Consider the following 16,269-nt stretch of genomic DNA (forward strand, 5'->3'; position numbering starts at 1 on the left):
GACTGCAGCAGCAGTCCCCCAAGGCTTCAGAAACCTCAGTGGGACCACTTCGCATCAGGTGGTTAGGGGATGCTGTTTCCACTGCGTGAATGTGAGCACACGTACGAGGTATGCAAGGGGTACAAACCCGAGACAGAGCCTAACTCACCAACCTGACTACCACCCGACGTGAACTCCCGCTCTGACCCTCGTCTCATCACACCACGCGTCCTGCACACACAGCGCCCGGCGCTCCACGTCACGCCTGTAGGCCCCACGCTTGCCGACTGCCGGCAGCTTGTTCTGTATGACTGCTGTGCGCTGCGTCCGTCTGCGACCCCGGCCCCTGCTCTAAGTGCTGGGCGGCTGCAGCGTCCGGCTCCTCCCAGTGAGTGCACTCAGGAGGCCACAGGGAAGCCTGCAGTGCCCACGCGAGGCAGGAGCAGCGCTGGCGGAGGCTCACAGCCCACAGGAGGCAGCGGGGCCAGTCCACGGGATGCGACCACAAGCAAGGTGCCTGGTGACACAGTTGCACCACCTGGCTTGGTCCCCAGGGAACAGAGACGAGAAATAAATCCGCGTCAGATCCTCCGGTGGGTCGTGTTCCCACGCTGGTTTTCCGAGTGGACTCCTCTTGGGCACACACCCGGGAATGCACCCCCGGGGCACGGACAGGCACAGGACGAAGCTCCAGCAGCCTCTGCTGATTCCTGAGCGCTCACACAAACGTCCATGTGCACGACCACACGAGGGCTCCAACTTCTCACGCCTTCATCAGCGCCCGGAACTCACAGCCTAATAAAATTGTATTTTATCCATCTGCTGGCACTTGAGAATTAAAAAAAAAAAAAAAAACAAAACCCACAAACTGAGGAACGAGTGACGGCTCTGTGCCCTGATTTTAAATGTACCCATCTGAGCATCAGCCCCTCACGCCTGCAGGGCAGGGACACGGGCTCCAGTGTCCCATGGAGCGTTGGAGCCCCTCGGAAAGCCCACCACCCCGGCACTCCACGTCACCCAACCACGAGAGCCCGCAGCAGGGCCTTGAGCCGCCATTCCTCTGGCGTTGGTGGCGGCCTCGCTGCCCACTGCCCACCCCAGTTTCCTTCAGGGGATAGTGACGCACACCCCCGTGTATCTTGGGGCCAGTGGGGCTGTGTACTTTGTGGAAAAAACTTCAAAACCCAATTCTCAATACCCGAGTCCACGGGGTGACTTTCTGTCCCGACCCGTGTGAGAGGAACAGCGGCGCCTGCCGCGTCCGGGGCCGGGACTGAAGGCCTTCTCTCTCTCGACAGGCGCTGCAAAGCACGGTGTCCTGAGAGCGCCCCGCCATGCCCACTGGAGGCAGAGTGGTGGCCGCAGCCGGCCCCGGGCCCTCCACTCATGGACACTGGATGACAGCTCTCAGCAGACCCGCTGTGCTTAATCTTGAACTTCAGCTGTAAGGAGGCGAAAAGCAGGTTATTCTTTCGTGTCTGACTTCTGCAGCTTGAGCTAATGCTGGCGAGACTCAGCCACTACAACTCGCTCACCTCCGTGCTGGCTGCTGCCCCACTGCATGGACACAGCAGGGCAAGGCCAACACTCCGAGGGGAGGGTCACTCGGATTTCCGGCCAAGAGGGCCGGTGTGTGCTGCCGCAGGATTCCGGGCACGCTGGGCGGGGCTCTGGCTCACCGCGGCTTCTCCGGCTCCCTAGAAGTCTGACTTTCCAAGGTGCTGTGCGCCTCTCACGGCCGTCCAGGAAGGGGCTCCAGCCCTCCACCCTTCGAACACCCGCCGGCCCGAGGCCTCAGCTGCACTTCAGCAGGCCCAGTGCACCGAGTGCCTCTTCCCAGGCCGGCCGGCCCACTCCCTCACTCCCTCTCCACTGACCCGCCACGTCTTCAAAAAGACTGAGGCATTTATTTGAAAGTCAGAGTTACAGAGAGAGATCCTCCATCTGCCATTCACTCGCCAGATGGCCACAAGGACCAGGTCTCCCGTGTGCTGACCGGGACCCAGACAGTTGGGCCATCTTGCACTGCTTTTCCTAGGCCATTAACAGGAAGCAGGATCCGAAGTGGAGCAGCTGGGACACACACTGTGCCCACAGGGACGTCGGCAGCGCAGGCAGCAGCTTCACCCACTGCGCCGCAGCACAGGCCCCGTGGTTTGAGTTCTTTCCCGCTCCGGGGACGAGTGCCCCGACGACATCAGGAGGAAACGCTCCTCCACTCCGTGGCGAGCCTTCCACACACTCAGGTCTACTCGGGTGAGGTTCTAATTGTCACGGCCCCAACGTCTTCCTTTATCGTTAGTGCTTCTATGTCCCATTTGAGAATTATTTGCCAACATCAGGTCACCTTCCAGAGCTTTCTGGATTTACCACTCACGTTTAGATCAAAACCCTATCTGAGGGGCCAGCGCTGTGGAGTAGTGGGTAAAGCCTCTGCCTGCAGTGCCAGCATCCCATGTGGGCACCAGTTCGAAACCCGGCTACTCCCCTTCCGATCCAGCTCTCTGCTGTGGCCTGGGAAAGCAGTGGAAGATGGCCCAAGCGCTTGGGCCCTGCACCCACGTGGGAGACCTAGAAGAAGCTCCTCGCTCCGGATCGGTGCAACTCTGGCTGTTGCAGCCAATTGGGGAGTGAAGAAGACTTTTTTTCTCTCTCTCTGCCTTTCCTTCTTTCTCTGTGTAACTCTGACTTTCAAATAAATAAATCTAAAAAAAAACCAAAAACCAAAAACAACCCTATCTGAACGTAATTGTTTTCATGGTGTGGGCTCCCAGATTCCTTGCTCCACAGGGACATCCAGCAAAGCGCACGCCATTCATCCACGAGGCCCACGTCTCTTGAACTCACGGACGTAAAAGCCAGCCGGCTGCTTTAGGGCAGACCCTGTGTGCCCTGGTCATGGGGCGGGGCAGGAACGCCTCTCCTTGCCACCACCCAGTTCTCTGCTTCCCCGACCCCGGCTTTCCAGGGCATGCCGGCTTCAACCTGCCAGTGCTTCCTCCTGGCTACAGAGCAAAACCAGGCCTCACAGCCCACACTGCCCACCGCATGCCTGCCGAGGCTCGCCCCACACCCTGATGTAGCCCTGCAGGCCCGCAGTGACTCCCGCTTGTCCCCTCACTCAAGAAGAGGCAAGCGCCTGGGGCAGGCAAGCTGGTTCTCTGCTACAAACACAAACACAGCGCCCACTAACACGCCTGGCACAAAACAGATGCTCAGTGAGTGCTGAATGAAAGACTTGACAGTGAGCTCACCCGGGACATCTGACGACCTCCCCAGCACCCTGCAGGCCCTCTGTCGAGGTTCACCGACCCCACCTGCGGTTCTCAGAGCTGCCCTCCCTCTTTCCGCGGCCCCTGTCAACCACTGTGGGACGGTGGTGCCGCGCAGGGGAGCGCGAGCCCACGGCCTCTGATCTGCGTGCCTCTCCCGCTGGCAGGCCAGCACCCGCTTCCTGAAGGGCCCCGCCAGTCCCCGTCCCTCTTGTCCCGCGAGCAATCTGTTCTCACCCAGTCCCCTGCAGAGCGCCCTGGCACAGATCCTGCCTCCAGGTCAGGTCCTCACAGCCCCCACGAAGCCCAGCCCAGTGTCTGGCAGGACGCAGGTCCTCGGGAAACAGCTGCTACATGCCCTCAGTGACACCTCCGCCAGGCCCATGCCTCCACCAGGCCCACGCCTCTGCCAGGCCCACGCCGACAGCCAGGCCCACGCCAACAGCCAGCTGTGACTGCAAACCACTTCTCTCCTCCCTGGTTCAACCTGGGGGTGCCGACACAGCCTCTGCTCAGACCGTCCACTATCAGCCATGACGTGTCCCACACACGGCTCCGGCTACGTCACCCACAGGCTGGGAGCCTGTTCTGCTACACCACCACAGCCTACGCTGAGGAGAGAGAACAGCGCCGCAGTGCACACATTTTAAAGAACAAACAAGTCACAGGTGTCACAGTGACAGTCTCTGGAAGGACCCCCCTACTGCTCCTCCCTCCCGATCAGTGACGCCTAAGACACTGGCACAGCACGCCTCTCCTTCCACACGCAGCACAGCAGGCACTGCCGGTGTCAGCTGAAATGGGGAGACCCTTCCGGAACGCAGAGCGTCCCTGACCGGGAAGGTCTGCCTGCACGAACTCACACACAGGTGGACGGTCAAGGCACACACGGCGGTAACCACACAGCTCTCGGACCGATTTAAAGGTTCAAGATGTGACTGAGGACATCCCAGCCATGGGCACAGCCACAGACCAAACGGGGCCCCACCGTCAGAGAAGGCATGGCTGAGGGACAGGGTGTGGCACAGCAGCTAGGACTGGTCTTGGGTGGCCGACACCCCGCTGACAGTGCCTGGGTTCACGTTCCAGCCCCTTGCTAGTGCACACCATGGCAGGCAGCTGGCCTCCGCCACCTTCGTGGGAGGCCTGGACTGAGTTCCCAGCTGCTGGCTTTGGCCAGCCCAGCCCCAGCAACTGCAGGCGTCCGATTCGGGGCCTGAAACAGCAATGGGCACGCGTGCGCTCACTCGCTCTCTTCCTGTCTCTCCCTATCAAATCAACTAATTTTTTTCTTCAAACACACAGATCAGTTGTAACACATGGGCTCTGCGTGGGCCCGGCCGTGAGAAGACCGCCTCCCTGCAGTCCACAGGTGACCAGCTCCCCAGCTGCCTCGGGGGAGCCTGGGCCACAGCTGCCACAGCCCAAAGCCCAGCACCACGGCCACAGCCACGCAGAGAGCACAGCACAGTAAGGGGTGTCCCACTTGTGAGAGCAGAATCGAGAGTGCACAAAGACTGATAATGTCCAGTTTTCTGAATTTTAAATCTTTCCACAAAAATTTCGAAGACTTCTAAGAATAAACTGTCAGGTTAACTGCCAACTGCGAAGCGTTTTTAAGATACAGCCCCCTCCCGAGGGACGCCCTAGAGCACGAGGCGCAGTCGGACACGTGGGCCCCACACCGCCGCGGGCACCGCAGGCAGCGCTCTGTCCACGCCTTACCTCACCGAGCCTGGCAAGCACATCACAGCCAGGCTTCTGTCGCCACCGCTCGGACAAGGGACACAAGGCTTCTGGGGGAGGCCAAAGGTCCGTGCTCGCAGCCCACAGGAGAGGCCTACCGGCGAGACTGGACGGCATTTCCTTCCACAGGCCCAGAGCAGAGCCAATGGGAGGAGGTGATGTGTCACTGCAGTGGGCGGGGAACACCACGCGTGGGGGCACCTCTGCCACGGCCACCTGCACCGTGTGCCACGCCAGGATGACACGAGAACCGTGCTGGGACAGCAGAGGGCAGGGCTCTGGGCGGGCCCCTGCCAGGGGTCTGTTTGTCTCAGGCAGTGGGCTCCTTGCCTCTCAGCTTCCAGAAGCCTGGAGGGGCCCAGAGGCACGGGGAAGGAGGCGGCCACACGAGGCCCTGCCTCTCCTCTCTGCGGCAGGCCATGGCTCTGTGGAGTTGGGGGTCCGACTGGGCCCCACACGTGAGGGACTGAGTCTGCACCAGCTCGCCCCAAACTCTGCCACAACACTGCCCACGAGCCCCCTGGGCTTCCTACTTAACCACGTCTGAACTGCCTGGCCTCCAACACCCACTCGGCTTCTCACCCTCCATAGGTGGGCTCTCCCGGCGCCGCCGAGCGGACAGCGTGTCCCACTGGAGAAGGGAGACGGAGCCCTCCGCCGGGCCACACAGCTGAGCAACGGGCGGCCGGGAGCGGCTGCTTTGCAGGCTCTGGAGTCCCGAGTTCACGAGCAGCAAGATCAGCTGGGGAACGGGAACCTCTCCTTCCAAATTAACACGATCATGGCCCCTCACTGAGGCGGGCGAGCGTTCCCACCTCTCCTGTCAGCTGAGACGCGCACTGTGCCTGGTGCTCAGCACTGCAGAGACCACAGACCCCAGGCTCCGCACCCCACACGCGAGCCCTGCGGCGGGGCGCCAGCACGGCAACTTGTAGCTAAGACTGCTCACAGAAGGCGCCCCGGGAGCTCCGGGGGCTGTCACGGAACCAACCCTGCGAGGGACTTGGGCTCCAAGCGCAGCTGTGCCCCGGCAAAGCCGCCCAGCCGCTTCTGGTTCCGACCGCTGGAACGGGGCGAGGCGTGCAGCAGCCGCGGGATGGCACACACGTGTGCGCCAGCTGATGGAAGGGCCGCAACGCCCCTCCCCTGCTCAGCCGCTCCTGAGTGCAGGCGGAGTCCTGGGTCCACGCGAGTGCATCCACACTCTCGATCGAAAGCTTCCTTCACACCCCACAGGCATGTGTGTGCTTATCGTGTGATCACGGGCACGTGTGTCACTCACGCTGCTATCTACACACCCACGTGCAAAACCAGGCAACTGAACAGGCAGTCCCAAAACAGAACAAAGAGCTGTGTACAAAACCGGCTGTGCGTCCACGAGGCAGGCACCTTCACGGGGCAGAGCAGCTCCCACAGCACCAGCCGGGTAACGTTCAGGACCCACGTCCAAGGTCAGCCCTGCACCAGCACAAACTCACACTGCGGAGCAACCAAGCAAGGTGAGAAGTACTATGCAGATGACACAGTGCCAGTACAGACGTTCGGGACGAGCAAGCTGTTCCCTGAGCACCAGCAGCCGGGCCGCCCGGCAGGCAGCGAGAAGCGGCACTCACCTCCAGCAGCCGGGCCGGCAGGCAGGCAGCGAGAAGCGGCACTCACCTCCAGCAGCTTCAGCTCCTGCACACAGCTGTGCAGCAGCTCCAGGGCGCGCTGGGCCACCTCCCACGGCCTCTGCAGGAAGAGGAGCAGGGTGCACTGGCGAGAGAAGAGGTAGCTGCGCAGGTCCAGCAGGGTGGCCTCCTGCCTCTGGATCAGCTCCCGCTTCTCCATGTCTATGGGCTTGCGCAGGACCAGGCCGTTCCAGCTCTTCACTGGCTGGCAGAAGAAAGCCAGCCAGTTGGCGCCATCTAGGCAGACACACAGGGTGAGAGGTGCTGCCTGCAGACGCTGGTCTTGCCGAGGCTCAGGTCCAAGGTCAGGGCACCTGCAGACCAACCGGCAGCTGAAGACCAGCTGCTGCAGGTGCAGCAGCTGCGGTGGTGCCTGCAAGTGCACCCACTCAGGTCGAGCCTGCTGGGCAACAAGGCGTGGGTCCTACCACGTGCAGGACCCAACACTCAAGTTAGGAAGCCAGCCAGACTGACAGGCCGAAGGACAGTGACCTGAGGCCAAGTGAAGGCAGCAGCCTTGGGCAGGAGCACAGCCGGGCGAGCCGTGGGCCGGGGCGCACGCAGCCTGTTCACCTGGCCACACGGGGTTGGTTTGTCTAAAATTCTCTTGGTCTCCAGAGCTGGCCTTGCTTCCTTCCCCAACTCAGCAGGCCAGGCCGAGGGAAGCCCCTGGGGACAGCACAGGACGCGCAGTGGCGGCAGAGGGCTGTCCCCCTAAGGAGCAGCAAAGGCTCACCGATGGGCCAGCGTCCTGCAGCTCCAGTCTGGGAGGGAACCAGGAAGCCGAAGACAGCTCCTCAGTTCTCATGAGCCGCAGGCAGAGCCCTGGTCTCTCCCTCCAAGGCCGGCCTCCCGGGCGCAGGGGTCTCTCAGCATCTGAGGTACCACGCAGCCAGCCGCACCCTCCACCGCTCTCACCTCCTGCTCAGAGCTCCCAGAGCCCACAGCAGGGGAGGGCCCATCCACCCCTCCACGTCCCCAGCCCCCAGCTTGCCAGTGGGTCCTTCCCACACCGCACTGAGGCCTCTGTGCCAATGCCACCTCCTCAGAGAGGCCGCCCCTACCCTGGCAAACCTGCGGGGCACCCACATCACCGCGCCCCCCACGCACACCGCCTCGGCAGCCTGCACACACACCCTCAGCCCCCTCGGCCCCCTCCACACAGGCTCTGCACATGCCCTCTGGTGCCTGGTTTCCCCTTCGCAGGCACTCCAGGAAGGAAGGCATTTTTGTCTTGTTGCTCACTGCACGGAGAACAGCAGCTGGCACATGATGGACCCACAGTGAGTGTCAGCAGTGAACAAAACCATCATTCAGCTGCAAACACAGCCCAGGCTTACTCCGGGATTCTAAGCTGTCCCACATTCATTTTAAAATTATCAGGAAAAAAAATTAGGTGAAACATAAGAAATACAGTGTTCAGGGCTGGCACTGTGGCATAGTGGGTAAAGCCACCACCTGCAGTACCACATCCCATATGAGCGCCAGTTCAAGTCCCAGCCGCTCCACTTCAGATCCAGCTCCCTGCTATGGCCTGGGAAAGTAGTAGGAGATGGCCCAAGTCCTTGGGCGCCTGCACCCATGTGGGAGACCCGGAAGAAGCTCCTGGCTCCTGGCTTTGCACTGGCGCAGCTCCAGCCATTGTGGCCATCTGGGGAGTGAACCAGCGGGTGGAAGCACTCACGCTTGCGCTCTCACTCTCTCTCTCTCCCTGCCTCTCTCCTTCTCTCTCTGTGTAACTCTGACTTCTAGATAGATGGATGGATGGATGGATGGATGGATGGATGGATAGATAGATAGATAGATAGATAGGAGGGAGGGAGGGAGGGAGGGAGGGAGGGAGGGAGGGAGGGAAGAAAAAGAAAGAGAGAGAGAGAGAGAGAAAGAAAGCTGGCACCGCGGTTCACTAGGCTAATCCTCTGCCTGCGGCACCGGCACCCCGGGTTCTAGTCCCTGTTGGGGCGCCGGATTCTGTCCTGGTTGCCCCTCTTCCAGGCCAGCTCTCTGCTGTGGCCCGGGAGTGCAGTGGAGGCTGGTGGGCCCTGCACCCACATGGGAGACCAGGAGGAAGCACCTGGCTCCTGGATTTGGATCGGCGCAGCACGCTGGCCACAGCGGCCAACTTGGGGGTGAACCAACGGAAGGAAGACCTTTCTCTCTGTTTCTCTTTCTCACTGCCTAACTCTGCCTGTCCAAAAAAAAAAAAAAAAAAAAAAAAAGACAGACAGATAGAAGGAAAGAAAAAGACGGACAGACAGACAGAGCTTTCGGCCAGTGTTGTGGCACAGCAGGGTCACACGTCACCTGCAACACCAGCCTCCCATAAGGGCACTGGTTTGTGTCCCAGTTGCTCCACTTCTGATCCAGCTTCCTGCTACTGCACCTTGGAAAGCAGAAGACGATCCAAGTACTGGACTTCTGCCACCCACGTGGGAGAACCAGAGTTCTAGGCTCCTGGCTTCGACCTGTCCAGCCCTGACCATGTATGGCCATCTGAAGGGTAAACCTGCAGATGGAAGCTCTGTCTCTCCCCTTCTCTTTCTGCAACCCTTGCAAATAAAATAAAGCTTCTAAAAATAAAACAGAAATGTGATATTTAAAAGATATACATATATTATGGGTAAAATTACACATAAAACACAGTGTTACCCTTTCTAACCCCTCTCTATGTCACAGGTGAACACTTGGCTTTGGTCACACGTTGACGTCTACTTAAAGCCAAGTGCAGCAAGGTGCTGGATCCACTGTCACAGAACCTGCTCTGGGGCGGGCGCCAGCTCACTGTGGTTCTCACTCCCAGGCCCAACCTCCTAGAGGCCCCTGAAACTGACAAGGGGTGTCAAAGAGGGGCCCAAAAAGGACGCCCAAGCTCCCAGCTCCTGGCTTCAGCTCAGTCCGGCCCTGGCTGGGCAGCCGTCTGGGGAGTGAACCAGGGATCAAAGACCTCTTTCTCCCTCTGGTCCTATCTCCCTCTCACTTTTGCCTTTCAAAAATAAAATAAAATAAAATAAATACTGAAAAATAAACACAGGGGCCAGCGCTGTGGTATAGAAGGCTAAGCCTCCGCCTGCAGTGCCAGCATCCCGTTTGAGCACCAGTTCGAGTCCCGGCTGCTCCACTTCGGATCCAGCTCCCTGTTAATGTGCCTGAGAAAACACTGGAAGACGGCCCGAGTCCCTGGGCCCTGCACCCACGTGGGAGACCTGGAAGAAGCTCCTGGTTTTGGCCTAGACCCGACCACTGCAGCCATTTGGGGAGTGAATCAGCAGATGAAGACCTCTCTGTCTCTCCTTTTCTCTATATGTAACTACGCCTTTCAAATACATAACACACAAGTTTTTACAAAGAAATCAATACATACATACAGAGCCTTGCCTGACGCGGAGAGGCGGATGCCGCTGCAGACGTCAGAGTCGGCGTGGGCCGCCCGTGTGCGCTCTCACTCTGCTACTACGCCAGGTTGCTGTTTTTTCTTTTTAAAGATTTATTTACTTATTTGAATGGCCAAGTTAGAGAAAGGCAGAGACAGAGAAAGAGAGAGGGGTTTCCATCTGCTGGTTCACTCCCCAAATGGCCTCAATGGCTGGAGCTGGCCCAGTTGGAAGCCAGGAGCCAGGAGTTTCATCTGGGTCTCCCACGTGGGTGCAGGAGCCCCAGCACTTGGGCATCTTCTACTGCTTTCCCAGGCCACAGCAGGGAGCTGGATCGGAAGTGGACCAGCCGGGACTCGAACTGGAGGCCTGAGCAGCGGCTTTGCCTGCTGGGCCACAGCACGGGCCCAGGGACCAACTCCTGACTCACTTCACGGCCTGTGGGCACTGTGACACGTCCTACACAGTCTGCACGGAAGCAGCTGGGGCTCCTCACCCGCAGCCCCAGGGCGCCTCGAGACCACGTGAGCGGGAAAACCGCGGAGCGCAGCCTGCAGCCGAGACCCCTCTACTCACCCCCGGCACCGAAGTTGACGACGTACTGGGAGAACAGGGCGTCCAGCTCGTCATACTGCACCAGCGCGTCCTCGAACTGCTGCAGCATCTCAAACACGAAGGCGAGCTCCTCCTGCGCAGCAAGGCGACGCGGAACACAGAAATGAGCTCGCGGGGACCCGGGCAGCACGCAGCACCGCGGGCGCACAGACGGGCGGGCAGAGGCCGCAGGACGTGTGAGCGCCGGCGCAGCAGCAGCACTGGCCTCGCCCGGGCGTCGCGGCCAGGTGCCCCCTGCATTCCTCCCCGCCCCTCTGTCCGCTCACGGCCCCTGTGCACCGAGGCCGTCTGCCGGGAGCCCCGCCTCAGCCCAGGCCCCCAGGACTTGTCTCTACACGCACCAGTCCCCACAGCGACCCTGGGCCGTGCAGACAGCGTGAGGCTCCAGCTGCACACGCCATGCTCGTCCCCAGGTCACGCGGGCCCCTCCAGACTGCACCCCGCCCCTCCCACCACGCAGACCCCTCCAGACTGCACCCCACCCCTCCCACCACGCGGACCCCCCAGACTGCACCCCACCCCTCCCACCACATGGACCCCCCAGACTGCACCCGGCCCCTCCCACCACGTGGACCCCCCAGACTGCACCCCGCCCCTCCCACCACGTGGACCCCCCCCAGACTGCACCCCGCCCCTCCCACCACGTGGACCCCCCAGACTGCACCCCGCTCCTCCCACCACGCAGACCCCCCAGACTGCACCCCGCCCCTCCCACCACGCAGACCCCCAGACTGCACCCCGCCCCTCCCACCACGTGGACCCCCCAGACTGCACCCCACCCCTCCTACCACACGGACCCCCCAGACTGCACCCTGCCCCTCCCACCACGTGGACCCCCCAGACTACACCCCGCCCCTCCCACCACGCAGACCCCTCCAGACTGCACCCCACCCCTCCCACCATGCGGACCCCCCAGACTGCACCCGGTCCCTCCCACCACGTGGACCCCCCAGACTACACCCCACTCCTCCCACCACGCGGACCCCTCCAGACTACACCCCGCCCTCCCACCATGCGGACCCCCCAGACTGCACCCGGCCCCTCCCACCACGTGGACCCCCAAGACTGCACCCCGCCCCTCCCACCACGCGGACCCCTCCAGACTACACCCCACCCCTCCCACCACGCAGACCCCTCCAGACTGCACCCCGCCCCTCCCACCAGCCAAGCCCCCAAGGGACCCCAGCCCTTCCTAGTGCCGACTTCTGAGTTTACTCTCAGCTCCCGGAACCTTGGCACTGACACTCCCCCTCCCTGCAGAGCCCCACCCGTCTAGGAGCCTCCTACCAGGCCCGCTCATCTACTGCCTCCGACCCTCCCCTCCACAGTGCCTTCAGAGCAGCCCCCTGCCCGTCCTCACCCCACACCCGAGACCGCCATGCTTCGGGGCCCTGGCATTCGCAAGCTCGTTCCTGGGTTGCTGTAGACTCCTGATCTCGCCCAGAACCCACACGGCTGTGTGGCCTACACAGGGGCCCCGAATTTACTGCAGGAGGGCGTGGAAGGACCGTGGGTGACCGTCCCACTCCCACACATCAAACACGGACAACCAGGAGGACGCCGTGCGGGAGCCTGCATGCTGACCTCGCGGTGCTGCACCGGCTGACGGGAGACGCCGAGAGGCTGGTCACACCCACAGGCCAGCTCCCGGCTGCTGCTGGGGGAGGCAGAGCCCGGCTTCCCCACCCGCGTCACGGAGCCTGTGTGAGGGCTGCGGCACCTTTTCCCGCCGGCCCCCGCCCAAGCAGCGGGGCAGAAACACAGGCCGTGAGGGCCCTGTGCTGCCGGGGGTTCAGGAGGGACTGCTCAGTCACCTGCGGCTTCTTTCTCTTTGTGAAGCATTTTCAAGGCTCAGCACTCCCATAAGCTCATTTCTCCTTTAACTGTAATAAAATACACTTCAGACTGACCATCCTAACCATGTTCTAGTGTGCAGCTCAGTGGTGTTCACACAATTACGCTGCTGTATACCAACTCCGGAACTTCCCATCTCCCCAAACTGGAGTTGTCAACACTCCCAAGCCCCACTGCCTCCGTGCCTGGCATGCGCTAGGCGCCTTGGTCCCTGCCAGCTCGCAGTGCCATCCTGTGTCACTGGCCTGCTTCACCTAGCACAGCCTCGTCCACACCCATCCCTGCCGCAGCCTGTGCCAGGAGTTCCTTCCTTGCTCAGTTTCAAATCTGAACTAATTTCAGACTCGCAGAAACACTGCAAAAAATGTAATTCATGGCCGGCGCCGCGGCTCACTAGGCTAATCTCCTCCGCCTGCGGCGCCAGCACCCCAGTTCTGTCCCAGTTGCTCTTCTTCCAGTCCAGCTCTCTGCTGTGGCCCGAGAGTGCAGTGGAGGATGGTCCTGCACCCACATGGGAGACCAGGAGGAGGCACCTGGCTCCTGGCTTCAGATCAGCGCAGCGCGCCAGCCGTAGCGGCCATTTGGGGGTGAACCAACGGAAGGAAGACCTTTCTCTCTGTTTCTAACTCTGCCTGTCAAAAAAAAAAAAATGTAGATTCCACATCACCCTTGCCTCAGCGTCCTCCAACATCCACACCTTCTCTAACCACAGCAAAATCATCAAATGAACATGGGCACAATGCTGGCAAGGCAGTGCTGCCCCGGAGGCGCTGTCCTGCTCCAGGGGCCTGGCCAGAGCCCACGCCGGCCCACAGCGCCGGCCCCTCGCCTCCTGCCGCTCCCCACCGTCTCCGTCTTTCTTCCTTGGAGCAGAGCCGGAAGTTTCTGTCTGACGGCCCTCAGCGTAGCCTCACTTGATTCTTCTGCAGAGAGAGGCTCGTGTGGCTTTCGCTGTGCCTCTCGCCCAGTGACGTGTCTCACGTGGAGGTGCTGGCGAGCCCTGGGCAGCCCGGGGAAGCACCGTGGCAGCCTCTGCGCTGAGCCTGGGCAGGGTCGGCTGAGGGGCTGGCAGGCCCTGAGACTGCCTCCCCTCAGGCCTCACCCACCTCCCACGGTGCCGGCTCAGCAGGTGCCTCTCTGTCCTTCTCCACTATTAACTGGGACTCTCGTGTGGAAGACAGAAACCTCCCCTCCGTGTGCTCAGGCTAACCAACCACGTGTGTCAATACAGACACACGGGTACTCATCACTCCTGGGGTTAAGATCCAGCTCTGCCGCGACCTGGTCTCTGAAACTCCCCACGGGCCCTCGGGCTCCCCCGGCGGTGCTGCGCTCGCCAGCGGCTCCAGCTCTCCGCGTGCAGCTCCTCAGTGGCCGGCCCTACCCGCACCCACAGCCCCGTCCTGCGTCTCCCACCCAAGCCCTGTAATCCGCCTCTCCTCCTCTCATTGGAGAATGGAGGCCAGGCACCAAGACCCGGGCACCAGGTTTGCTTCTTGCCCCGAGGACACAGCAAGGAAACACTGGTGCTAACACGTACTAACATGTATTCACCCTCACACACAGCTCCATTCCCCAGTCTACTCCCGGCGGCCCGAGGCCTCGGGGTGGGCACCTGCGCAGCGGTCAGCCGCTGCAGGGGCCTGGTCCGAGGCCCAGCTGCTCTGCTCTGCGCCAGCCTCCTGCTGAGGTGCACCCTGGGAGGCAGCGCGGAAGGCCCCGTGCTCAGGTCTCGGCCACGCACGTGAGACCCAGAGTTCAGGCTCCTGGCTTCAGCCTGGCACAGCCCTGGCTGTTGCTGGCATCTGGGGAGTGAACCAGCAGATGGAAGATTTCTCTGCCTTGATGTCTTTTAGATAATAAAAAGGAAAGAAATTTTTAAAAAAGAAAAGAAAATCACGTCACGCATGGGTCCACAGGACGCAGCAGGAAGGAGTGGGCCATCGGTCACACAGGGCTTAGAAGCAGGGTCCAGACCCCAGCAGACCACCCTCCCAAACCCTGCAGAAGTGAGCCTCAAATAAGAAATCAAAATCAAAATCCAAAGTCCTAATAGAGCGAGTCTCTCATTTATTCAAACGGCGTGACTTCCTTAGTAACAGCCACAACCGACACCTCGATGTGAAAATCAGGCTTTTTCACTCGGAACACGGAGATTAAGAGCCGGCAAGCAAGGCGACGCCCCCATCACTCTCCGGAGGGTAGGAAGGCTCCTGCCCCCAGAAACTCGCCACATCCCTTTGTTCACCTAGGACTTTTCTTAAATGGGAAAAAGAGCTGATCACAAACACAATTTAAAATCCTACACATCTCTGTAAATTGCAGTTCGAAATGGCTTCCCCCAAGCTTAGCTGGGCCCAGGTTCTACAGCTAACGTGCACAGCAGGTGCTCCCAGGAGGCCTCGTTCAGCACAGTGCCTGGCAGGTGGAGCCCTCACGCGGCTGGAGCCTCCGCCTAGGTCACGTGGACACCCCAGGGCTCTCCGAGGCCCAGGCCGGCGCTGGGCTCCGCGGCAGCCGGAGCTGTGAGCGGGATGTCCCTGACTCTGACCTCTGACCTCTGCTCTGGCTACTCCTCCCTGTGTTGTCAGGGACTAAGCCTGGAAGAAACACTGAGCGCGCGAGCTCCCTTGTTGAGAGAGGAGGAGGGGCGGCCAGCAGGAAGCCGTCTGGCTCTGCCGCCGGTCAAGTACCTGAACCATGAAATATTCACAAAAGCTCCAGCCAGGCTCGGTCCTCTTCTCCCGCAAGGTCCTCATGTCGTCCTCGAACTTGCCCAGGTTTTTGGTGAAAGACATCAGCAGCAGCGTCCTGAGCTTGGTCAGGAAGGCATTCCAGGATTCCTGAGTTCTGGAAGAGTCCTTCAGGGGGTCGGAGAGCACAACGCACCTGTGAAGACAGGAAGGGACGTCTGCAGAGACCCCTCGGGCCCGCCCGCCATGGCCGGCTTCAGCCAGCCAGCTCAGGGTCGCGGAGCGCAAGGCGGGTCTGCCGCAGGCCCCAGACCGGGAGGGCTTTACCACGCGCCTCGGCCGGCCGGCGCCCAGGGCTCTCACCGGCCTGGCCTCCGGAGCCCTCGCTCTCCCACCCGCAGGGCAGGGTTCAGCCCGGCTGCCGCTGGGTGCTCCCACGCTCCCCCAGCCCAGCCAGCAGACGCAGGGCTACTGAAGTGCAGGCAGTGACCACAGGCTTGGCACCCAGCTACAGGCGGAGGACTGACACCACTTAGCCAAGGAGACCGCAGCTGGTGTCAGCCAAGTCAGTTACAAGACAGCTTCCAGCGCACGCGGAAAAGGCCACCCACTCGTCTAACGGGTTGGAAATGGTCTCTCTCTAGCCTGGTAACTGTAATTTAGAAAGACAGTGAATAAATCCGAGAAAATATTTGAAAACACGGCTGTAACGTTCTCCTAGGTAAACATTTAACCTGAGGTGTCTCCATCCGTGCCCGGGATAGCCCAGGGGGTTGGCGACAGCCACACAACCACACACATCTGCAGACATGGGCAAAGTCCCAGCACAGGCACAATCAAAGCCAAGAGGAAAACCAGAACCGGGCAGCTGGCTCTACTTCTGGCCCGCCCATCCCACTGGCTACCGCTTCCGCCCAAGGAACCCGAGGGCCACAGCCAGTGTGCTCCCAAAGCTGGGAGGCCCAGAGCTATACACATCTGCCACTCACTGTGGGCGCTGCTGGGGCCAGGGCTCTCGGGACGACGGGCACACTGGGCTCTCCCACACAGCCGCGGGGCGGCTGGG

General features: G+C 61.1%; 1 protein-coding gene across 1 annotated transcript in view; it reads right to left on the minus strand.

Annotated features, from left to right (window-relative positions):
- TRAPPC10 (trafficking protein particle complex subunit 10) overlaps positions 1-16,269 on the minus strand; it is an 83,925-nt gene that overhangs the window by 28,644 nt on the left and 39,012 nt on the right. The window contains exons 5-7 of the mRNA XM_070071770.1: positions 15,204-15,399; positions 10,618-10,729; positions 6,660-6,907 (exon numbers count right to left, since the gene is read on the minus strand). Coding sequence (XP_069927871.1) covers positions 6,660-6,907; positions 10,618-10,729; positions 15,204-15,399 — 556 coding nt within the window. The remainder of the gene's footprint in view (positions 1-6,659; positions 6,908-10,617; positions 10,730-15,203; positions 15,400-16,269) is intronic.

The sequence above is a fragment of the Oryctolagus cuniculus genome, chromosome 4, assembly GCF_964237555.1.
Source record: "Oryctolagus cuniculus chromosome 4, mOryCun1.1, whole genome shotgun sequence".
Taxonomy (NCBI): Eukaryota; Metazoa; Chordata; class Mammalia; order Lagomorpha; family Leporidae; genus Oryctolagus; species Oryctolagus cuniculus.